This window comes from Leuciscus leuciscus, assembly GCF_965113295.1.
Source record: "Leuciscus leuciscus genome assembly, chromosome: 1".
NCBI classification, from domain to species: Eukaryota; Metazoa; Chordata; class Actinopteri; order Cypriniformes; family Leuciscidae; genus Leuciscus; species Leuciscus leuciscus.
In genome coordinates, this window is record NC_138725.1 from 2,998,147 (window position 1) to 3,023,792 (window position 25,646).

The window sequence follows — 25,646 nt, forward strand, 5'->3', positions numbered from 1 at the left end:
AGCTGGATCTTTCAGACTCGCACAAACATCAATAATCAGTGCATGAATCTCAATAATAGTGACAATCATCAAAAAGCTTTTTTGTGATGTTCAGAGTTGATCTGAATGTCTTGTCACCATTGTTGAGGTTCATACATTGATTCTTGATGACTGTGTGTGTCTACATTATTCTGTCCAAATAATTTCTGCATAATGACTTCAAAATATCAAAGCAGGACAATATTTTATGCAGTAGTATTGAAGAGCTAAAATAATGTAAAAATCAATTATTCTAAATAATTCAGCGATCAGTGAATAAGGCCACTATATAATGATTGTATCATTATCAATAATTAACCGACTTCATCTGACCATCATTGCTCTTGCATCTTTTGCCATAAAGTGCTTTATAAACACACAGCTACAGCAGCACGAGAAAAACTGATGTTATAAAGTCAAGGGTCAAGAGCCCAACTAAAGCAAACACTGATCACCATAATGGTGACATACAGCTTTATTCATTTCAATAAAACCTCAACACCTTAACCTCTGTAAAGTCTCATTACTAAGTTCTGTATGAGGGAACTAAAGTCAAACGGGTTGTTGTTGCTGAGATCTTGAGAGATCTGTTAGTGTTTAGTGTAAGGAGATTTTACTTTGATTTTAAGGTTTTTGTTTGGCAGCCGTTGCTGCCAGTTATTTGACTGTTTTATCATCTAACAGTTTTGTTATATTACAAATAATTACAGATAATACACTTGTATGTTATTTAAGAAAACAGAAAAGTACTATATAAAAACAGTAATTTTTCTGTATAAAAAGTGTATTAGTGTAATTTGTCATTAATGCCATAATACTTAAAATAACGGCAGAGTTGTTCATTTAGAGATAATTTTACTACAGTTATATTAGATTGTTTAAAATAAATAATAAATACAGTTTAAAATAAAATAAAACAACCTGAAATTTTCTGTTATTTTCCATGGTTCCCCTGTGATTTCAAGCCAATGAACCACTTTTAGTGCTATTTTGCTCCATTTTTGTTTAGAATGTACTGTCACTTCTGGAAGAGAGACATATATGTTCATTCCCAAAATCAAATGTACGCACATACCATAATTGTAAAATCAATAAAAAAAGAATGTGCTCCCTGCCTGCCTCTGTGTGTGTGTGTGTGTGTGTGTGTGTGTGTGTGTGTGTGTGTGTGTGTGTGTGTGTGTGTGTGTGTGTGTGCTGCATGTTTATGACCTCTTGTCTGTTATCTGGATTACGTCTTTGGATTACCCTTTCAAATAAATACTGCATTTGGATCCTCAACCTTCGTGTCTCGGAGCAGTTCGTGACACATGGCATTCTGGTAAGAAAAATACACTTAATTCAAAGGGAAAAAAGTTTATTTGATCTTATTAAAAACAATAAACCTCTGTTAATTTTGGAAAATGTATCTGAAAACAAGACTTTTCTTTAATCTTATGTCAATTTGCATCTTAAGTAAATGTATCCTTTGTAGTAAATGTTCCATGACAATTTGACAATTTCATTTTTGTTTGATTTAACTATTACATTGGTACATACAATGTTTTTATATTCACCACATTTAGCTGATGTTTGCAACAAAACAAAAGGAAGGGATTCAGAGATGTTCAGAAAGAAGAGAGAGAAGGAGGGCAGCAGGAGTGGAGTGGGGGGTTCATAAACAGTGGAAATATTCTGCTATTATGAGCTTCTAAACCCCATTCCTGGAGTTCAGGGAGAGCTCAAGCAACATTTCAAGAATCCCTCCACCCTCTGCAACCAGTACATCGTGTTCAGAGTGCCCAGGTATCCAGTGCAAAGATAACCCATCCAGCCAGATCACACCAGAATTCACACAAGATCATCCCAGTATCTGCTACCAGAGGAATGTGTTGATCTTCAGCCACTAGCCAGCCTGTCTTCCCAACCACAGCCTCAAAGGGAGCGAGTTCGACAGGACAAAATGTCATCCTTTGAAAACCGGATGCTCTCAGTAGTAGAGAGTGCATCTAGCCCTGCTCCACATTCAGCTCAACATTATGATGAAGCTCTTTCTACAAAGCATTCTCCGTAATAAGGCAGTTTGAGTGGCGCCTAAAAGTAAAATGAAATAAAACTGGTTTATTCAGATCTACTTGTGTTTATGTTCACATTCAGGCGTGCTTGTCATTAATTTTTTTTAAGTTTGCTGTGGATATTTGTTTAAAACTGTGACATTTCAATCATTTGTGTACTTAATCTGCATGACATTAGCCTACATAGCAGAACTCAGAATAACTAAAGAGAGCAATCCCTTGGTGATGAATTTAGTAATCAGCTTTATCATATTTAGGCTTCCATCTATTTGTACCTCAACACTGCTTAATAGCAAATATGATACTAAAGCTGTACATTACATTATAAAATAGCTGAATTAACGTATTGGACTTGTGATCTTAAAGAGCTTTTGTCTTTTGGTGTGTGTGTATATATATATAATTACTTAAAAAAACAAGAACAAAAAAACAAGAAGCTGCCAACATGTACTCTATAAAAATTGGAACAACCCCATTTCCAGAAATTCCCCATTTTTTCTTGACCCATCTTTGCCTACAAATACCCTCACATATAACCAGGTCACCTGCTTATTGTGGACTGTTTCAAAACACTTTAACTATTAATTAATCTTTTCACTTTTATTTTGCCTATGTCCCATTTTTTTTTTTTTTTTTTTTTTTTTTTTGGAGGGTGTTGCAGCCATCAAAATATTTTTTTATATAAAAATACAATTCAATTGTCAGAGAAAACATTGACGAGGACGATATTTAAACATCTGTGTTTCCCTGGAGAGATTGCGCCCAGGAAAGGGACGCAGGAGGTTTCTTTGGAGGGGAAAGGCTTGATCTCCCACAAACACATGTGGCAGTGGAGTAACAGTGCTGTGATCCTGGCAATACACAGTCATCTGGGAGATCAAGGGTGCCCTTCCTCAGGGCTTCACCAAAGGCAGAGTTGGCCAGGGTCAAAAAAGAAGTTATTTTATAATGAAATTGGTTTTCAAAAACAGACCATCAGAAGATTCCCGCCTCACTAACCTAACTAAAACTGTTCAATTCCAACACAATACAACATACATTTTTTTTTACAATTTTCTCCATTTTCTCATCTTGCTTATTATTATTATTATTATTTATAAAAAAAAAAAAAAACAATTACTCTCCCAAGTTAAAGGTGGGAACGTATTTTTAAATAAACATGTAAAAGGCCTATAACGTAAAAATGACATTAAAAATCCTATAAATAATGGGCATTCACGTAGGCGAATGGCAAGGCGCTCGGCTGGGGGAATTGCCTGACGAAACGATGTATTCTGCATTGTTATCCTAGGAGCCAGTATGGTCCGCAGCTCATCCATAGGCGGAGACCTACCGGCAGACCACCAGCTCAGATTGTTTTATATAGGCTACCATATTTCATATAATTATATATCATACCTTCTACATTTAAAATACATTTAGAATGAACAAGGACTGCTATACAAAGAGTACCGTTAAAAACATCTCTTACCTATTGCAGAAGATGCAGCCTCTTTTTCCGAGTTGCGTAGATGTCCACTATCTTCTCTTCTGATAAATTTGCAGTCAAATCGTTCTCTATGTGCAGTGGGGAAAGATTCGAGAATCTGTCCTGAGCCATTGCAGATCCAACTGGCAGTGTGAGTGCAAGCTCCAGCAGACGGGAACAGTTTGCATATCTATCCTTCCGTAGGCTTCTTCATCTTGAAGTGTTTTAAGGGTGATCGGCGATGCGATTGCACAAGATCCATTTCAGCTGTCACAAGCTGAGGGTGAATCTTAAGGCTCGCATTCATGCTTAGTAAAGGACCGATGCCGTTCTGGTCACAACTGAATACAGCATCACATGCCACACTCAGGGCCGCTGCTTCAGTTGAAAATCACCAGTCCAATTCAGCCAGCATAGTGTCTAAAACAGGGAGATGACATTTAAATGTCTGTGTTTCTGATTCCCATTGCGTCTCCTTGTCATAACGCTGTCCAAGTGTGGTTGGTACTATGTGCTGCGAAAGCCCAGGAGGTTGTCTTCTTTTCCTGCAGTTTGGGGAGCACTCTCTGCACAGAAACCTGCATCCACATTTTCACCTGCGTCCACATTGCCTCCCATGAACTCTCCTCTCTTCAGCGCTGGAGATGTGTTCTCAGACTATGATTGTTGTACTTGCACCTGGCAGACGTTTGTGTGTTACATGTACAAATCTGAGAACTTCCTCGAGAACAATTAAGGACGTAATGAAGCAGAGACTTGTCATGTGGTTATACAACCCACTTGCATCCACAGACCACTTTTCTCCCTCTTCTTCCCTGTCTTTTAAACAGTGAGTGATTGTGATTCGACAGCATAAACACACCTATATCTGCAAGCCCATCGTGTTTCACTTTGCTGTACTAGCTCCTTTGGTTTAAGAGCCAGTGTCTTCAGCATCATAAGAAACCTGCAACTGTTGCTTGGCTCTGCAAACAATGAGTAAAGTTTGTCTATGACATTTGGACACGTTTTAATGTCTCTGTTCACTGTACATGATTCAGCGAGTACGAGATTTATCTTATGTGCCATGTAATGCACATTCACATTAACGTGAAACGCCGCACATCGCGTTCATATAGGCTCTTGTCTGTAGGCTATATAGTTTTCCTCCCATAGAGCATATTATAAAGAAAAAGCTTAACGTCAATGCAGTAAGACGGTGATATTTAAACTCAGTAGCCAATACACCTTATTGAACATGCAACGCCCTATTGCATGTTAAGCGTTTTATAATGGTTTTCTATGGGTGTTGTTCATGATCTGATGTAATCTGTTTGCCTCTATAAAGTATGCTTTATTAATAAGGTAGGCCTATATTGTGTACTAAATGTGGTGCTTCAATATCACTCTCATTAAGCGTCTTAAATGGGGAAGAACGCTTGATCACGCTGCCATTGTCTGTTTTAGCAGAATACTGCCATCTAGTGGTAGCAGGTTTACTCAGACATCTGTGTGTGGATCGTGCAAGGCTAAACCGGCGAAATGAAAGTCTCAAAATCCAAATGAATCAAATAGGATCAACACAGAAACCAGTCAATGAATGCACGCGTGTCTCCTCATCCACAAATGCACATCTTACTTGTTGCATGCACAAAGTCTGCCCTACATTAATTTAAAATCGAGGTTTTGTATTAACAACTATGTCTCTATTTGTACAAAATGCTGAACATTTATGTGATTTTGGATTTTGCACACACAAGTTACATTGTATTAGTTTAAATGTAGTGACGCACATTGTGAATTTGTCAAATAGATGGGTAGTTGTGCACACATTAATAATTAGCACCAGGCCTATTCATTTGTAGGTGTTCGTGTGTGGGTTGTGAAATGCTTAAAAACAGCGAAAAGAAAGTCTCCAAATCCAAATGAATCAAACGAGATCGACTCAGATAAGACATAAATGAATGCACACGTGTCACCTGATCCACACATGCACATCTTCTGTGTTGCATGCGCAAATTATGATACATTAATACAAAGGAAAACATTTGTACTCACAAAAATGTCTCTATTTGTACAAATTGCTTCACATTCATTCAATTTAGAATTTTGCACACGCAAGTTGAAAGGCATGGATAAAACATTTCTGCAACATGTATCAAGTTCATTGATAAGTGTGCTTGCACGTGTTAATCATTTTGATACTATAATCATCCCATATAGTGGTACATAGTGACAGCCTCATATCATTTTCTGGTTCCAGCCTTGCCCTGTACTTGGTCTTTAGATATGCCAGTGTGGAAAAAACGCTCTCACAGAGGTATGTACTTGGAAAGGGAAAAAGACACCTCACTGCTTTTACTGTAAGCTCTGGAAATTCTGTCTGGCATCTTATCCAGAACTTCACAAGGGGTTGTGTATCATACATATGCCTCCTGACAGAGTCTGTGGACATCTCTATGAGCTGATCCTCTTCTACAGTAGTTAAGCTTGACCCTGACACTGGAGTTATGTCTTTTACGACTTTCTGTTCAAAATGTAATTTATTGGACAGAGAACAGTGCGATAACATTATAAAAGCAACACCACAATCTATAATTCAGATGTCTTTCAACATATCTCAAACTAATGTAACCCGCTGTCTTCCTAAGCTTTTGGTGAAAAGAGTTTCTCTCACTAACCTAAATTTACCCAATACTACAATTCGGAAAGCCTTTTTTAATAAATAAAAATTCAATCTTTCAATATTTTTCCAGTGTTGAAGTAAAGATTTTAAGAACAAAATATCTTAAATTTCCAGTTGCACCAAAAGCAAAGTAAGTGCACTTTAAAATTCTTAATGGAGTAAACATATAATGAACAACAGAACATCTGTTTTATGACTGTACATTTGCCTGTGCCTTTTGGGAGGATTTGCATTACTGGCTATTTCCTACCTTTGAAGATTTACCTGTATTAACAAAGGAAAATGCAATATTTGGTATGTTTCTGAAAGATGAAACGCATGACTTGGCAGTTAACACATTTATTATTCTTGGGAAATTCTTTTTACACAAACTGAATAGATTCCTGAAAACACTTCCAAACTTTTACGTTCTTCACAAAGGAACTGCTGTCATTACTTCTTATCATTAAAATTAATGAAGAAAAAGAATGCTTTAATCTTACCTACTTTGATAGAGGATCTTAAACTTGCTGAAAATAAATTATTTTATTTATTTATTTATTATTTACTGGAATGTATTTTTGTTTTATTCTTTATATTTTCTTTATCTTATGCTATGATGCTTGTCTGTTGTCTGATTAAGACATTTCATATTTTGTACCAGGACATTTATGTTTGTTTATACTGTTCAATAAAGTTCTTAGGGTGAAACGTCATCAGTGAGAGTTAGAGTGGATGTGGCGCCTCCTGCCGGACACTCAGAGAAACACTCACACAGTCAAGTCATCTTCATTTATACAGCGCTTTAACAATGTAGCTGATCATAGGAAATTAAAGTAACAGAGATTGTTTTGGCGTTATAGCAGCTCTAGAATATAGTTATTGTCCAGCAGGAGTTATTCAGCCTATTCATCAAACCATCGTTCCCTAGACAGATGACTTTGGATTAGAGGCAGAAATGTGGATTATATTGTTAATAAAATGCAATCAGATATGAATGGGTGATTTAAATTATCTGTAGAGAAAACCAAATATATTTTCTTTACCAATAAAAAGATAAGTAGAGAAATAAATCTAAAATTATATAACAAAAAGGAATTAGAACACGTGATACGATTTCTTGTAATGTGGTTTGACACGAAAATTACATGGATTTCTCACATTTAAACAAAATATAAGTGAAATGTAAGAGGATTTTAGGTGTGTTTCAGGTCATGAATGTTGGGGCTGATAGAATGAAACTGAAAACCATTTATTCAACAATAATAAGAGCAACACTAGACTATGGATGTGTGGTTTCAGTTTCGATCTCACGTCATGCTGCAGCTCGACAAATGGGCGTGGCTTAAGGCTAAATGACGCAGAACTGCAGAAGGACAATCTCCGCAACCAGTTACTAATGCTAATGACCGAATTTCTCTCTAATTTTCCTAATTGAGATTTAGACAGACTTGAACATCAGCTCGACTCCTGGTGAGTTTGCATTTCCTGCAACGGGTTTTATGCAGATGTGTTGATTTATTGATAATATAAGGAATGACAAACATATATTGAGATTATTTAATCTGTATTGTTGTTTTAGGAAGTATTTCCCTTTGCTGTGATCTTTCTGCAGTCTGATAATGGCGACGGGGTCTGAAACTCCTCCTGGTAAGAGAATATCCCACAGGATTTATTAACGCAAAATAGCGGAGCTCCTAATGAGACATGGTGATGATGATGGAGAAAATATGACTGAATGCGTTTCATTCGAACGAAAAACCTTTGAAATATAATAGGCTACAGACCAAATTCATACAATCCTCGCATTGCAGCTAATTGTGTATTTGTTATTCGGATGGGAAAGCAGTATTAGCTATATCAATCTATCGTCCGACTGTAGCCTTCTTTATATCAAATGCAGAGATGGACTTTGCCACAGTCAGGTTTATACAAGTCAAAAACTCCAGTGTAAAACTCTCATGGGAGTGTATTTGGCTCCACACTCAAGAGTGTTAAAGTGTTCATATAAGAGTGCTAAATAAACACTAAAGCAGTGTTAAAGTGAATGAGCTAATTAAGTGATTAATTGAGTGATGATTGAGCATTATTAAAGACACCTGATGTTAATAAGCAGAATCACTGAAGGAGAAAATAACAAATTAAGTGTTTGATTTAATTGGCCTCTTGACCCTTAAACTGTTCACGTTAGATTCAGTTTGGCTGTAACTGAGTTATGACTGCCATATGAACAAAGAGAAAATATGATCTGATGGTGTTGGTTGTGTTTCAATCACTGAACTCATTTGAATTCTAATCTCTGAGTTAGGTTTACTTTATTGATTACAGCAGCACTGTGATTCTACAGCACAAGATCTAGCATTTTTCAATATAATCCAAAGGACTTCTTAAGATGTTCTGATTAAAAAATATATATAATAATTTAGACACACAGACATCAAATCATACTGTGAATCTCAATTATGGTGAACATTATAAAGCATGTTGCAGTGCATTCTGGGTGCCACCAATCAAAACTCATCCCCCATCATGCATTGCTGCATGAATAAATAATTATCTTAATTGTCTTAGTATTTTCATTTATTCTTATTTTTTTGTTGTTGTTGCTGCTGTTTTTATGTGACTTTTTAGTAGCTTGTTTTCTAATGTTTAGAGTTTAACTGTTTATCCGAATATGCTGTTTGTCACCGTTGCTGAGATTCATACTTAAGAAATCCTTAGACTTCCGGTGATGCAGCTGAGCTAGGAAGACGTGTGCTCCGGAGCTCTTCAGGAAAACTCGGTTTTAAGTTATAAATAACTCCTGCTGTACCGCAAACTTTATCCAACTGCTGAAATATGGACTTGAGATCTGGAAATAAGATGCAAAGCTCAATTATCGACCATTTTTCTTCTCAAGCAACACGTGCAACGAGCACCGAGCACAACATGGCCGCGGAAGAGCAACGTGAAGTGGAAGGAAGCCACGCTATACTACAAGAAATAAAACGCGGTAATGAAGCACTCTCACAGAAGCTCGATGCCAAAACTGCCGAAATTAACCACTCTATTTCGGGGTTGAAAACGGTGATGGACGGGATGTGTACACGCATCACAGAGGCAGAAGAGCGAATTAGCACAGCCGAAGATAAGCTAACTGAATTAGACTCCCATGTCCTCCGCCTGATGAAGGAGAAGGACTTTCTCGTGGACAAAATAGACCAACTAGAAAATCAAAGCCGACGCAATAATATCCGCATCGTTAACCTACAGGAGGGCGGAGAAGGAACAGACCCGGTGCGGTTCTTTACAGATTGGATCCCCTCGGTGCTTGGACAGCACTTTCCCGAGCCGTTGATAATTGAAAGAGCACATCGGTCCCTGACATCCCGCGCGCCAGGGGATAAGTGACCCAGACCCATTCTCATCCGCCTACTCAAGTACCTGGACCGGGATAAAATCCTCCGAATGGCTGCTAAGGTGGACCGATCACTTTCAAGGGAGAGGCAGTGATGTTTTTCCCAGATCTGAGTGCAAACCTGCTGAAGTGAAGAAAGGAATACAATCATGTTAAGAAGGAGCTGCACGCAAAGAAGCTTCAATTCAGCCTCCTCCACCCAGCGACCTTGAGAGTCATCCTACCTAATGAAGAAAAAAAGTTCTTCAAATCACCAGAAGCAGCGGCATCCTTTCTCCGAGACTTCCCGGGAGGTGATTAATCCTGCGTCTCACAGGTGATTACAGGTACAGCACCATAACTCCTCTGACTCTGAGGAGGAGCGATTCCTGCAGATCCACAAACTATCTAGTGACTATTATGTAAGTGCAACGATATCCCCGCCACATCTCTTTATATTTTTTATTTTTATTTATTTTTTGGACATTAAGCAAACTTATCCTATTGTTGTGGGGTTGCACTTGAACTTTGAACTTTCATTTACCTCTGGTTAGAGTGGGTATTACATTAGCCCCGTTTACATGTAGCATTGTATTCCGATTATAACCAGTTTAAAAGTCCAATCAGAATGAAAATGTTCCATGTCAACACCTCAATCGGAATAAAAATGCTCAAACCGATTGAAATTTCAGTCGGATTGAAGGGGGTGGAATAAACCTTTTCATGAACCGATCAAATGAAAGATTACACCATGTAATCGAGCTGATCCGATTACTTTGAGTGAACGTCTTTCTGCACATGCCTGGGTTTGCTCCAGATAGATCTGTCAGCTAACATGATGTTTTGTTTGTGATCCGATGTGGATTCTGATCACCGTATAAGGTAATATTTATACCCGATGCAAAAAACGATGCACGCTAACCATTACCATAGTTACCATAGTAAACATGGTAAATATGAACGCTTGAAGAAATCAGACAAATCATATAAATTTTCATAGTCCTGTTTTTATTTTATCTGTCAGTAGCCTACGTCTCGGACTATCCTCTTTTTCTTTGACTGAAAATCTGTATCCTTCTGGGAGAGAGTGCTAAAGCTGCTCAGGTCATATTTTTGGTGGCATATTTGTAGAAATTATCATTCTTTCTAAATGTGATGTAAATATGTGCTGTAACTAGGCTACCAAATAAACAGAAACAGACGCGACTGAATAAGTTGTGTGTCCTCTTTCTTTTTGTGAACGTTCACAAACGTCATGAACGGTGAACCACTTTATATCTGTGTGACTTAATGTGCAATTTTGACACAAATTAATTCATTATGTAACGACAATGACTATGACATGCGGTCACATGCTGTTCAAATTAGTAAATCCTGATCTCCAAGTCTGCTTGAACGGTCAAAATTGCATCTTTGTGGCTCCCCCGAGGGACATTTGAGTCACATAAGGAAACCCTGTTTTCTTAGAATCCCCTCTAAAACCCCCATTTCAGCTCTGGACTCCCTGTGACTTTTACAACCTCACAGACTCGTGACATTCCAGAACACACACACACGTACACACACACACACACACACACACACACACACACACACCAACATCCTTTTTGTGTTTAACTTAAAATGTGTGTAACTCAGACTGGTATCTGAATTTCCTGTATGTATGTGTGATTAATGTGTTGTGATCATACAGTTATGATCTTCGAGTGTTTGGATCTGAAATGTATTTTTGAAGAATGTTCTCCCAGTAGAATCGCATCCCGTAACCCGAGCTCATTGGCAGGTCATAAAATTTGACCACAGAGCTATCCAGCCCTATGCATGAGATAACAGGGTCGCAACATTCCAACACACACACACATACAAACACACTCTGGACTGTGAAACAGAAACCCCCTTTCAGAAAAGGACTTTTACCCATAAAGTCACTCCTAAAGGTACTAAATATATATATTTGTGTGTTAAGAGGTGTGTGTAACCCATAGGAAAGCATATGTCCTATTTGTGACCTTAATAGAACTGCTATTGCCTATACAAATGCATAATAATGTATCGTTGCATGGCTACAACGCCTAGATTCTATTTTTGATATCTTTGTAATCCTCTCCAGCTAACGGAGTTGAATTCCAATAACAGAATTCAGTGATGCGCATTGTTTTATAAGTTCATATGTCTGGAGAAAATCCTCTCCAGTTAAAGTCAATCATGACTCATTCGAAAAATCTCGACAGCTGATTCGTCCTACACGAAGGAGGGGACGGCACCTGGGACACTGATAAAAGTCCAAAACCTTCTCTTCTCTTCGCTCTCTTCCCACTCTCAACTCATCCAACTTCTCTGGACCCTCTTCCTCGGCGCAGCGCTTCTCCAAAGGAACATCTGGAGGAGGCCCTGGCCTTCTCCATCGAGCGAGCACATGTTCGAGTCGTAGCTGCGTCTCTGCAACTAAGATTTCCAGCCTCTCCCATCCCGGGAGACGAATCTGAACTTTCTCGGTAACGTTAAATTCAAGTGAGCCTTTACATCGTTTTGCGAAACGACCCAGAAGACAAAGCTAGACGCAAACCAGCCGGACACGCGCACGCGCGCGTCCCCTTTTCAGCATCACACTGAAAGAGTACCACAACTCGCAAGTATATTGATTCCTATAAAAGCTGTTCCAGGTGTCTAGGTCTTAGGTCTGTGATTTAAGTTACCCTCTATCTTCCCTCTATATCTTTCTTTCTTTCTTTCATTTCATGTTTTTGTTCGGTTAAATGTTTATTGGTGTTTGCATTTTTACGTACGTTTATGTTTGTAGTTTATATAATCTCTAGTGTGTGCCATTTTATTAATAAACCCATTTATACTTTTAATTGTCTCTGTGTTTGAAAACCCACCTTATAAAAGTCAATGAAACTTCAAGATCTAAGCTACAAGCTCGATATTGACTACCTTGAGTAGTTTTAATTCATAAACTCAGAAAGTTTGATATTCGCGGCCAGAAGATAAAACTTTCGTGGAGTTTAAAAGGGATACCCCTTCTTAACTGTAATGATCAGACAGTACAGAACAAGGTAATCTCGATAATTGATAAAATAAATGTACATGCGACTTATGAATTATGACCATGCGTTATAAATATTAATATTCCCTATAGTCTTGAGCTAATTCACATTTACCCCGAGTCGTTTACGTTACATTATTATGGTGGAGAATCCAAAAGCAGTTTCAAACTTCATTTTTGTGGGCAAATTCAGTTTCAGTTGAATGTGTATTATTGGTATTAATAATTGTAGGCTATACGCGCGTTTTGAAGTGTGAGATAAGTCGCCAAGGCGAACTCACCCAGCTGATCGCGGGCACAAAGCCAGCCCAGCTCTGCTAAAACTGCAGTCCATGACATTACATCTGTCTCTGTAAAGACGAAGCAAAACTCTTTGCAGTTGATACATGTAACATGATTTAAACCGACTAAATGAAGACGAAGGATCTCTTTTAGGACGAAGACGTAAATCTGATAGTTTTCAGTCGTAATAGGCCTTATGATATACAATACGTTAACGATAACTCCTGGTCAGAAATTGGCCTCGCGATCCAATTTCGTAAACCTACGCAAAAATCATAAAAGTGCTATTTTGATTAATGCTTATGGGAGATGAGCAGATGATAAGTCCTGCTCACAGCTGTTCCTGATGCCTGGTGTGCTCACAGCTTAAGTAAATAGATGTTCAACGCCTGTTTGCTCACAGTTTCTAGTGATTAAAACACGAAGTTTTAATGCCTGTTGTTATGTAAACCGTTTTATATGTATAATATGTAATTGGAGGCCAGTTTTATGAATTAAGAAAACGGATGATAATCCCTGTTCTCCTTCTTTAAACCGTCTCATGTGTATAATATATAATGTGTAAATTGGAGACCAGTTTTATGAATTAAGAAAAGACGATAATCCCTGTTCTTATTCTAAAACCGTCTCAATGTGTAATGCATAATGTGTAATTCCTGTTAGTCACATGTTGTGAAACTCGCGTCAGTCTTCCGCATGCAACAGAAGCGCAAAACACCACGTGATTCCAAAAAAAAAATCTGCTGAATTACGCCACTGACCGACACTAGAGGGCAGCCTCTAAGTCTGGGGCAGTTCTCAAATTACGCGCCCCCAACCGACGTCATCCTGCGTGAGCGTCGCCTCCCACTGACGTCAGCCTGCGCGAGCGCAACTACGCCATCTCGTGGCGTTCTAAGATAATACCTGCTTTCAATTTCTTTTTCTCTCTGCATTCATTTTTCTCTCTCAAATACTTAACTGCATTCAAGCTTAGCTTATGCTGATATTATTTGGAGTTAGACAATTCCTTTTTCTGTTTTCGACGGTCACACTTTAAGTTAAGTTCGAAAAAAAAAAGGAAAACTTTTCGAATTAAAAACTTAGATTTGATTCACTCAGTTCATTGATAGGTCCACCTAGGAAGAAGCACGCCACCGTGTGGCGATCTTGGGTCGACTTATCAATATCTGTTTAACCCCCAGTCTGCAATTGAAGTGTCTCCTTGCTCCCCTTTTCGTTTGATTATTTTTATGATCCATACTAATAACCTCAGTGTTATTGTAAGGATTATAGGAAGTCATTCTGAATTTCAGTTTTGATTATTTTTAGTATTGATACATCACTGTTATCATTCTAATTTTCTTTCCTTCCTTATTATTATTATTTTGGACCTCTCATTGCATGCTTATTTGAATTTTAATTTAAACAAGTTTGCATTTTTCAAATTGTGTCTATTCAACCAGGTGGACCACTGAGAGGAAACACGGCCCTCACCCTTGTGGCACAAACCCACTGCCGGGGCCTTTTCCTCTGCCTGCGTCTCAAACCTGTGTTGTTTATTCAAATTTTATTTCATTGATAATTATTTTTCTCTTCCCTCTTTCTCCAGTCTCTCCAAGGGGGGGGGGGGTAGGTTATTCTGATAATTACAACCAATTATCGTAATTTCCTTTGTTGTATCATTATTTTAGTAAAGCCTTTGCCTCTGACTCCTGCATACCTATTTACTCAATTTGATGAAACCAGAAAGCCTTAATTTACTTTAAGTCTAACATTGTAATCCCTCATTGTGTATCTATTGGCAGGACTCAGTCAGTGCACTGTGGTGAATGAGACGTCATCACTGGTTGGTTTCCGGTGGGCGGGGATCATCTGTCCGACGTTACTGACACTGCACTCCTTCTGGTGTTGGGATCGTCGGAGGGTCTGACCGCGCCCGCTGGTTTCCACCTGGATGACCTCTATTCACCCCAGGTGAACTAAAATTTGATAGAACCCATCCACTTATTAGGAACCACAGAATACTAGCTATTCCTTCGGGTGTATTTTAAGTGCTTGGACTCACCTTTCTCTCTCTAAGACACACTTTCTTTCGAGGTCCTGTCCCGATAACCCACGCATCTCCTGGCCCGATCAGGAACTCTCGCAGTGTTAATAAGGCTTAGGCCTCTTTATTTTATTTTATTTTATCTTATTTGATTTATTTTCCTTAAATAACGCTCCCCGTGTTATTGTTTGTGACATTTCATTGCAGACCAATTCACTTCCTTGTGTTGTGTTTCCCTCTGATCTTCCCTACCTTCAACCTTGTCTCTTTCTCCACTCTGTTGTGATTTGTTTCTTTCATTTCACTTAGACACAGAACCTAAGAGAGACCCCAGGAAAAGCTGAATAATAGAGTGACGATCAAAGCGGGCGTCGCTAAAACGACCCCCAGGCTACCGCCTGTCCAAATTTCTATTGTGGGTTTCATCCATACCCACGAAATTGGCTCAGCTAACTGTCGGCATCAGTTAGCCCCGAAATTCTCATAAACGGCATAGCCCGTATGAGTATAGCTCATTTGACCCTAAAACAAACTTGCATTTTGTCTCTTTTTGTGTGTGCTGTGCTTCTCTCGCCAACAGTAAGCCGAGATGTCGAGCTCACCCTGTCCTGCAGTCCGCTGGGACGACCTTGAGGCATGGCTGAGGGACATAACAAAGACCGTGCTGCCCCAGGACCCACATCGCTCGAGCCAAGAGCAACGGGACACAGACCTGAGCCAGTTCGAGCCCCATGATCCAGCCCAGACATACAGCCACGAGCAGCTGTCCAAAATCTTCGGAGACCTCGCACTCAAACTCGTCGCCAGGGCCCGGGACAGCGAAAGGAGCAACGCCGACCTGCAGCAAAAGACAGCCGCACTACAGCTCCAGGCCACAGAAGCCCGGAAGGACCGAGCCCACACACAGAGTCGGCTAGACCAGCTAATCTTCCTGACCGAGGAAGAGGACGAGACGGACACAACGCTACAACAGGAAGTTGAAAGACTTCAAAATGCCCTGGACGATCTTCGTCGGCACACAGACCTTACCACAGAGAATCAACACCGTTCCAGGCCAGCAGGTGGCGGCACGACTGTGACGGTGCCCGTCCAAAGCGTCGGACCGACCGCTCGGAAAGATTCTGGAACCAGCATCACCCGCCGTCCAGAACTCCAAGCCCAGACCGTCGAACCTGTAACCACTCTCTCCAGAACACTGGTGAGGCAGAGTCTTCTTACATCACAGATGAAGACAGTGCAGCCACGTCTGACACAGACACAGAAAACGAACACTGACACCTACTGCTTCAAGGTCCTGACTGACCTGCAGTTGAGTAACCAGACCAATGTCTGCGCCACATACAGACAACCCACCCACCCACCCTAACCATTGCAGTGATTACACAGCACAAACGAACTTTACCAACTACACTGCACGCCTCAGAGCCGCTAAAACGCTACCTCCGCTGTGTACAAAGAAAGTCATGCGGGCCTCTGATGAACAGACTTTTCCTATGCCACCACTTACCCCTCCACCACCCTCGCAGGCCATCCGAGCTCACTGACAACCAGTGCCTCAGACAGCTGTCTGCCACCACGCACATGTTGCGTTCACAAGACTTCAATACGCATTGTGCACCTGTTGCCATCACAGCGCCACAGCTCGTAAAGCCACAAAGCACAAGGGGGGGGGGCAGGCGTAACAATGACGCCACATGTGCCAAAAAGCCATGCATGGGACATCAAAGCATGTGGCATACCAACCTCAGCGAACCAAAAAGACTGTCCTAAACCAACTAAGGACCTCCATCGCTGAAATTTTTCCTCCCTTTCTCTCTCTCTCCCTCTTTCCTCTAACAGGATGCTGTGGTGGTTCGCGAGAAAGCAGCCACGATCGGACATCACCTCACCAGGTCCGGCATCCGGCATCGCATGGAGAGAGCAGCCCCGGTCCTGACTACCAAGGCAGGATTCTCACTCATAAAGTGTACGTTCGACTCAATCCCAGCAACGTCGAAAGAGCACACTACCTCAAACAGCAAACATAGTCACAGTAAGACAGCCTGTGGCCAACATTCAGACTGAACTTTCACAGCTAACAGAGCAACTCACAACGCTGAGTACAGACATTGCTCCCATCACAGCCCTCCAAGCATGGGCAACCGCCCAGCCTGAATACCTCACCTGTGTCCGTACCTGGACCCCAGATGACACTGTGCGGTGCACCTCCACGGTAACCGACCACGCCCTGACTCCCGTCTTGGCTTTCACCCTGTACCAGACCCTACCAAATGTGAGCAGCCACAGCAAAGCTCACAAAGCCGTGTCTGGTGGTTTCCTATGGAACCGCAAAAAGGGGGTCCCGATCCGGGGCTCGCCTAAACCTCATTTGACCTGAGTCCTCAGTCATCAGCCGCTTGCCATCGACCATTGCGCTAATTTGTTGTTCGATAAAGTCCTTCCGAGGTCTTTATCTAACAAAAAGGGGGAATATGTAACGACAATGACTATGACATGCGGTCACATGCTGTTCAAATTAGTAAATCCTGATCTCCAAGTCTGCTTGAACGGTCAAAATTGCATCTTTGTGGCTCCCCCGAGGGACATTTGAGTCACATAAGGAAACCCTGTTTTCTTAGAATCCCCTCTAAAACCCCCATTTCAGCTCTGGACTCCCTGTGACTTTTACAACCTCACAGACTCGTGACATTCCAGAACACACACACACGTACACACACACACACACACACACACACACACACCAACATCCTTTTTGTGTTTAACTTAAAATGTGTGTAACTCAGACTGGTATCTGAATTTCCTGTATGTATGTGTGATTAATGTGTTGTGATCATACAGTTATGATCTTCGAGTGTTTGGATCTGAAATGTATTTTTGAAGAATGTTCTCCCAGTAGAATCGCATCCCGTAACCCGAGCTCATTGGCAGGTCATAAAATTTGACCACAGAGCTATCCAGCCCTATGCATGAGATAACAGGGTCGCAACATTCCAACACACACACACATACAAACACACTCTGGACTGTGAAACAGAAACCCCCTTTCAGAAAAGGACTTTTACCCATAAAGTCACTCCTAAAGGTACTAAATATATATATTTGTGTGTTAAGAGGTGTGTGTAACCCATAGGAAAGCATATGTCCTATTTGTGACCTTAATAGAACTGCTATTGCCTATACAAATGCATAATAATGTATCGTTGCATGGCTACAACGCCTAGATTCTATTTTTGATATCTTTGTAATCCTCTCCAGCTAACGGAGTTGAATTCCAATAACAGAATTCAGTGATGCGCATTGTTTTATAAGTTCATATGTCTGGAGAAAATCCTCTCCAGTTAAAGTCAATCATGACTCATTCGAGTGGGCGTGTCTAACCGGACAAAGGAATCTTCCCGCTCGAAAAATCTCGACAGCTGATTCGTCCTACACGAAGGAGGGGACGGCACCTGGGACACTGATAAAAGTCCAAAACCTTCTCTTCTCTTCGCTCTCTTCCCACTCTCAACTCATCCAACTTCTCTGGACCCTCTTCCTCGGCGCAGCGCTTCTCCAAAGGAACATCTGGAGGAGGCCCTGGCCTTCTCCATCGAGCGAGCACATGTTCGAGTCGTAGCTGCGTCTCTGCAACTAAGATTTCCAGCCTCTCCCATCCCGGGAGACGAATCTGAACTTTCTCGGTAACGTTAAATTCAAGTGAGCCTTTACATCGTTTTGCGAAACGACCCAGAAGACAAAGCTAGACGCAAACCAGCCGGACACGCGCACGCGCGCGTCCCCTTTTCAGCATCACACTGAAAGAGTACCACAACTCGCAAGTATATTGATTCCTATAAAAGCTGTTCCAGGTGTCTAGGTCTTAGGTCTGTGATTTAAGTTACCCTCTATCTTCCCTCTATATCTTTCTTTCTTTCTTTCATTTCATGTTTTTGTTCGGTTAAATGTTTATTGGTGTTTGCATTTTTACGTACGTTTATGTTTGTAGTTTATATAATCTCTAGTGTGTGCCATTTTATTAATAAACCCATTTATACTTTTAATTGTCTCTGTGTTTGAAAACCCACCTTATAAAAGTCAATGAAACTTCAAGATCTAAGCTACAAGCTCGATATTGACTACCTTGAGTAGTTTTAATTCATAAACTCAGAAAGTTTGATATTCGCGGCCAGAAGATAAAACTTTCGTGGAGTTTAAAAGGGATACCCCTTCTTAACTGTAATGATCAGACAGTACAGAACAAGGTAATCTCGATAATTGATAAAATAAATGTACATGCGACTTATGAATTATGACCATGCGTTATAAATATTAATATTCCCTATAGTCTTGAGCTAATTCACATTTACCCCGAGTCGTTTACGTTACAATTATGATCAATGTATCGCTTTTTATTGTAAACCTGTGGTAAAACATCTATTCTTGGGTTTTAAATATTCAATTAAAAATGCCAGCAAACGGTCGCTCTTGTTTTGCGATCACGCTGTTTCCAGTGATTTCTTTCTGATCAGTTTTCTGATAAAACTTCCATTTTGTTGGTGAAATGATGGGTTTGTGTGACGTTGTTCCAGAGAGGCGTGTTACAGGTGTGTTTTAGTGAAGCGCTGTGGAGCTTCTGACCCGACAGTGGAAACGCAGCAGATTTTGGACACGGTTAGCCTGGCACGGCCCGTTTATGGCTCGCACTGGCCCGACAGTGGAAACGCTGCTAATGCCTACAACTAACGTAACGATTAAGTGATTCACCATCTTGACAGGATTGAAAACGTGGGAAATAATGAGCTTCCAGATCCGGCAGACAAGCTGTGTGCGCATGTCACAAAATGATTTCGATTGAAAGCGTCAGCACATGTAAACACCAAGGGCCTGTATTCATAAAGAATCTTAATGCAAAGAGTAGCTCCTAGTGACAAAATTCTAAGAAAATTCTTAGAAATGTGGGTGTTTACTCTTAAAATTAAAGAAAAAATCCTAGTAAAGAAAAAAGTAATTCAGAAAGCATCTTAACCCTTAAAAGAGGTCTTAAGGTCAAAATTGTTAGGAGCACGGACGAGGACTTTTAAGAGGCTTAAGAGTTTCTTTAGCAGAGGAGAACATGGCAGAAAGACGAAGAGGGAGAAGAAATGTGTTGCAGACAATGAATAACAGTGAGTTAATAAGACGCTATAGATTAGATCGTGCAGGGATCATGTTTGTGACAGATCTTATTAGAGACACGCTAACATCTCCAACACAGCGCAGAAATGCCATAGTGCCAGAAATGAAAGTAATCACTACATTACGATATTTGGCAACTGGGAAAATTCCATGTTTGATACATTAAAACCAACATTCAAACCAACACTTAAATAGACATGCCAGCAATCAGTGTAATTGGAAAGAGTGGAACAATTTTTATCATTCTAAGCCAATCAAATACCTTATAGGAAATGAACAGCATGGTAAATAAAAAAAAAGGATTTATATACACATATATAATGTGTGTGTGTGTGTGTGTGTGTGTGTGTGTGTGTGTGTGTGTGTGTGTGTGTGTGTGTGTGTGTGTGTGTGTGTGTGTGTGTGTGTGTGTGAGTGTGTGTGTGTGTGTGAGAACGGTCAAATAGGAAAAAAAAATACGCATGTAATTTCAAAGTGAAGGCTTAGAATAGACCCTATACTTAAAATCACTTTTTTTTTTTTCCTTCTTGGACAACCAACCAATCACAGTCTTCAAAAGATTGTGTCATACATAGCAACGGGGTCAACCCCGCCTCCTTACTAAGATGAAAGTTTTTGTCTTTTCCTTACTCAGAGTTGCTCTCAGATCGGTCCCGAATCGCTTTTAAGCTAAGACTCCTACGTAAAAGTTTTTAAGCTAAATTAAGAGTTTTCTTAGAGGATTCTTAGAATCTTTATGAATACGGGCCCAGATCGGTTTAGATAACATCCCATGTAAACAGTCAACCGGAATCCGTCAATCAGAACGATCTTAATCAGAATAGCAAAAAAGTGTGCATGTAAACGGGGCTAATGTTTACACTTGAGCTTGTTTATATACCGAGTGATTATAAACTTAAATACAAGAGAGCTCCGGGAACAATAAGGTATTAGTTGGGTATGATAGTTTTAGGGAGCATTCAACGGAGGTCCCGATTGGTGTTTTTGGATGGTGCCGAGTGTTCAGGGGGTCGGTGCCTGGGGGAACGGTGCCTTTTTTTTTTTTGGTTTCCGGAGAGGCATTTTCTTTATGCTTATTGTTGAGAGGCTACTAGGCAGGTTACTGTCAATTCTTTAAACTTTTTACATGAATAAGGTGGTGAAATTTGTCAGTTTTAATGTCAATAGCCGCGTTTCCATTGTCGGGCCAGGGCCGGGCCGTGCTAGTGCGTGCCAGGGCCAGTCCGTTTCCACTGTCACTTCCGGGGGCTTGATCGGGGCTTACTCGGGGCCAACGGCCAGGATTTCTGGCCCGTCGAATACCTTGGGCCAGAGCGGGCCAGCTCGGGCTAGAGGAGTGGTTACGAACAGAGGCGGAGTTTACGGCAGCGCCGGATGATTCTGTCAGCATTAAAGACTTTTAAAATAATTTAACTCGCGTTCATGTTTGAATGCCTTGTGTTTGTGATGCAAAAGACTATGCGCGCTAACCATTACCATGGTAAACATAGTAAACGCTTGAAGATACGCATAGTAAAAAAACATAGTGAACGCTTGAAGAAATCAGACCAATCATAAAGGCAATCACAGTCATGTTTTTATTTTATCTGTCAGTAGTCTACGTCTCGTCTCTTTATACCGGACTATCATAAAATAAAGCAACTTTTTTTTCGGGAGCTTCCTCTGTTTCTCTGACTGAAAATATCTGTATGGGAGTCGAGAGAGTGCTAAAGCTCCTCAGGTCGTATTTTTGGTGGCATATATTTGTAGAAATGATCATTCTTTCTAAATGTGATGTAAATATGTCCTGTAACTACCAGATAAACAGTAACAGACGCGACTGAAGAAGTAAGTGTGTCCTCTTTCTTTTGTGAAATAGACCTAACGGTAATTTATTTCTGAGTGACTAATGTGCAATTTTGACATAAATTAATTCATTATGATCAATGTATCACTTTTTATTGTAAACCTGTGGTAAAACATCGATGCTTGGGTTTTAAATATTCAAGTAAACAACAAAAATGCCAGCAAACGGCCGCTTTTATCATGTTTGTTTGCAACGCTGTTTCCAGTGATTTCTGATTAGTTTTCTGATAAAACTTCCATTTGTTGGTGAATGGGTTAGTGTGACGTTGTTCCAGAGAGGCGTGTTACGGGCGTGTTTTAGTGAAGCGCTGTGGAGCTTCTGGCCCGACAGTGGAAACGCAGGCCCGGTGCTATTAGCCCGAGGCTATTAGCCCGGCATGGCCCATTTAAAGCCCTGGCTCGCACTGGCCCGACAGTGGAAACGCGGCTAATGGTCTTAACGGACCCGTTAAAAGGAAGAGGGTGTTAACATATTTAAAAAAGATTCAAACAGATATAGCCTTTGTCCAAGAGACTCATCTGACTGCGCAGGAACATAATAAATTAAACAGAGGATGGATTGGTCAAGTCTTCTCTTCATCTTTCAGCTCTAAAGCCAGAGGAGTTGCTATTTTGATAAACAAAAACATTCCCATCACTGTTCAGGAAACAATAAGTGACCCACTAGGCCGCTATGTCTTAATAAACTGTCTAATTTATTCTGAACAATGGACCTTACTAAACCTTTACGCCCCTAATTATGATGATACTTCCTTTATTCAAGACATTTTTCTTAAAGTATCGGGGGGTCGTGAACATATTCTTATGGGGGGAGATTTTCATTTCTGTTTAGACCCGATTTTGGACAAATCAGCAACCTCCACTGCAAAGTCTAAAACAGCCTCAACTACTCTATCATTTATGAAAGATTTAAGAGGCAAATACACCCCCAGACCATAGACTATTCTTTTTATTCAAATCGTCATAATTCACATACCAGAATTGATCTTTTCTTACTGTCAGCACATGTGGCTTACAGAGCATTAGAGTCTGATTATTTGCCAAGGATACTTTCTGATCATTCTCCACTCACTCTATCTATAGTAATGCCTGAGAAAATGGCCAGCATGTACAGGTGGCGTTTGAATCCAACCCTCCTGAAAAAAAGTGACTTCTGTAAATTTGTCAGGGATCAAATCAAACTATTCTGTGAAACAAACTGTCCTTCCTCCCCTAATAGTTTCATACTATGGGATACGTTAAAAGCTTATTTAAGAGGACAAATAATCTCGTATACAAAAGGACTTAAAAAATCATATGTAGCAGAAGTGGAAGAATTAGAAAAAGAAATTCTTAGGCTGGAAAAAGACTTTCAGCAACATAGAGATAAGAAGATATATAGTTTATTGGTAAAAAGAAAACTCAAGTATAACACATTATGCACTTATAGGGCTGAGAAAGATATTTTGAGAACGAAACAAAGGTACTATGAGCTGGGGGAGAAGGCTCATAAAGTCTTATCCTGGCAATTAAAGAAAGAGGAGAGTTCAAAAACAATTAACCAAATTGAAGATGAACGTGGCTGTATTACACAGAACCCAAAAGAAATAAATGTGAGTTAATTTATATGAGTCGGAATCACCAGAAGATCCGTCCACGATAGATACATTCTTAAATAATATTGATCTGCCTAAACTGAGTCAGGACGAACAGAGGTATTTAGATTCACCATTTACCTCCAAAGAGATCGAAAACGCTCTAGCTACACTGCAATCTAATAAATCACCAGGGGAGGATGGGTTCCCCCCCGAATTTTATAAAGAGTTTAAGGATTTGCTTATACCTCTCCTTATGGATGTAATTCATCTAGCATCTAAAACACAAAGCCTCCCCGATTAATTTTCAATGGCTATAATTACAGTGATCCATAAAAAAAACAAAGACCCCTTAAAATGCTCCTCTTTCCGACCAATCTCACTCCTAAATGCGGATTATAAATTGATTTCTAAAGCTATAGCATACAGGTTGAGTGAATTCTTACCAAAATTGATAAACCGAGACCAGGTCGGCTTTATCCAGAAGAGATCCTCTGCCAATAATATGTGTAGGTTATTTAACGTTATTCATATGGCAACCTCCAGTACTGAACCTAGGCTTGAGTGGCCATATCTATTTAAGGTTCTATCTAAATTTGGATTTGGCTCCTATTTTATTAATTGGGTCAGAACGCTGTATAAAAAACCACAGGCCAAAATAATTACCAATGGACAAATGTCCACTGCCTTCCCCCTTAGCAGATCGAGCAGACAAGGGTGTCCATTATCCCCCGGGCTTTTCGTTATAGCTATTGAACCTCTGGCCGAGACAATCAGACAAGATTCAGAGATAAAAGGTGTGAAAGTGGACCAGACGATACATAAAATCAATCTTATGGCAGATGATATAATTCTGTATTTAACAAAGCCATCTGACTCCCTTGCTAAATTAAAAACGTTTGCATTTGGATCTGTCTCTGGACATAAGGTAAATTATGACAAATGTGAAATTCTCCCACTCTCGAATTTGACTACACTGAACATCAGCAAAGAGGTCCATTTAAATTGTCTCCAAGCGGGATAAGATACCTTGGAATTATGGTGGATAACAATCTTAAAAATGTGTATAAACTCAATTACTTACCACTAGTTAGTAGAATAATAGAGGATTTACAGAAATGGATAAATTTACCGATTACTTTGATCGGCCGAATAAATTGCATTAAAATGAATATATTACCAAGGCTGCAGTACCTCTTTCAGTCCTTACCGATTCCAGTGCCATCCAGTTTTACAAAAAAAATCTGAACAAACATATTAGACAATTCATATGGAATGGTAAGACTCCAAGGATTTCAATGGAAAAACTTACATGGGACTACAAACTCGGAGGTCTTCGACTGCCTAACCTTGAAAAGCATTATCTGGCTGCCCAAATGCGACTTCTCTCTTTTTTATTTGAAAAGGAAAATGTCCCACCTTGGGTTTCAATTGGAATGTATGCTCTTAAAGAAAATGTTCCTGCAGACTTTATCTATAAATGGACACCTTCAACCATCTCTAGAAGAACTGACAACCCTGTCTTGACTCATATCATCAAAACATGGCATGAAGTCCGGAAAAATATTGGACTAAAAAATATATTTTCACCCAGAACACCATTGAAACAGAATGAACTCGTACCTATGTCAGTGGATAATAAGATCCTGGAAACGTGGCACCAAAAAGGGATTCATCATTTGGAGGACTGTTATAAGGATGGATGCCTAATGTCTTTTGAGGACCTAAGGAGGAAGTATGATCTGTCCAGCAGAAACTTCTTTTGTTATTTACAGTTAAGATCATTTCTTAAATCTGTCTTGGGACCTGAAATGACTTTACCCACGCTCAGCGATCTGGAAAAACTGCTTCATGAGGGTAACACACCTCGTCTTATCTCAAAAGTGTACTCCCTTTTGATGGATGATGCTTTAAAACCAGGTTTACATAAATCAAGGGAGAAATGGGAGTCTGACTTGGGTGTGACAATGGGTACAGAGCTCTGGGCTGAATTGTGTCAAAAAAGTTTAACTGCCACTCTTAATTCCAGACACAGGCTGACTTATTATTATTTTCTTCATCAAACCTATCTTACGCCACAGAAATTACATAAATACAAATCTGAGATACCTAACCTGTGTTTTAGATGTAGTTTAGAAGAGGGTTCATTCCTACATTGC

The 25,646-nt window shown here is 40.0% G+C and overlaps 2 protein-coding genes across 2 annotated transcripts in view; one reads left to right on the forward strand and one right to left on the reverse strand.

Annotated features, from left to right (window-relative positions):
• Positions 1 to 25,646, reverse strand: part of LOC309480429 (uncharacterized protein) — a 120,264-nt gene that overhangs the window by 32,135 nt on the left and 62,483 nt on the right. The gene's annotated exons all lie outside the window — the stretch shown is intronic.
• Positions 7,555 to 25,646, forward strand: part of LOC309480079 (GTPase IMAP family member 8-like) — a 33,132-nt gene continuing 15,040 nt past the window's right edge. The window contains exons 1-2 of the mRNA XM_082144434.1: positions 7,555 to 7,654; positions 7,764 to 7,831. Of these exons, the coding sequence (XP_082000560.1) occupies positions 7,804 to 7,831 (28 nt within the window). The 5' untranslated portion in view covers positions 7,555 to 7,654; positions 7,764 to 7,803. The remainder of the gene's footprint in view (positions 7,655 to 7,763; positions 7,832 to 25,646) is intronic.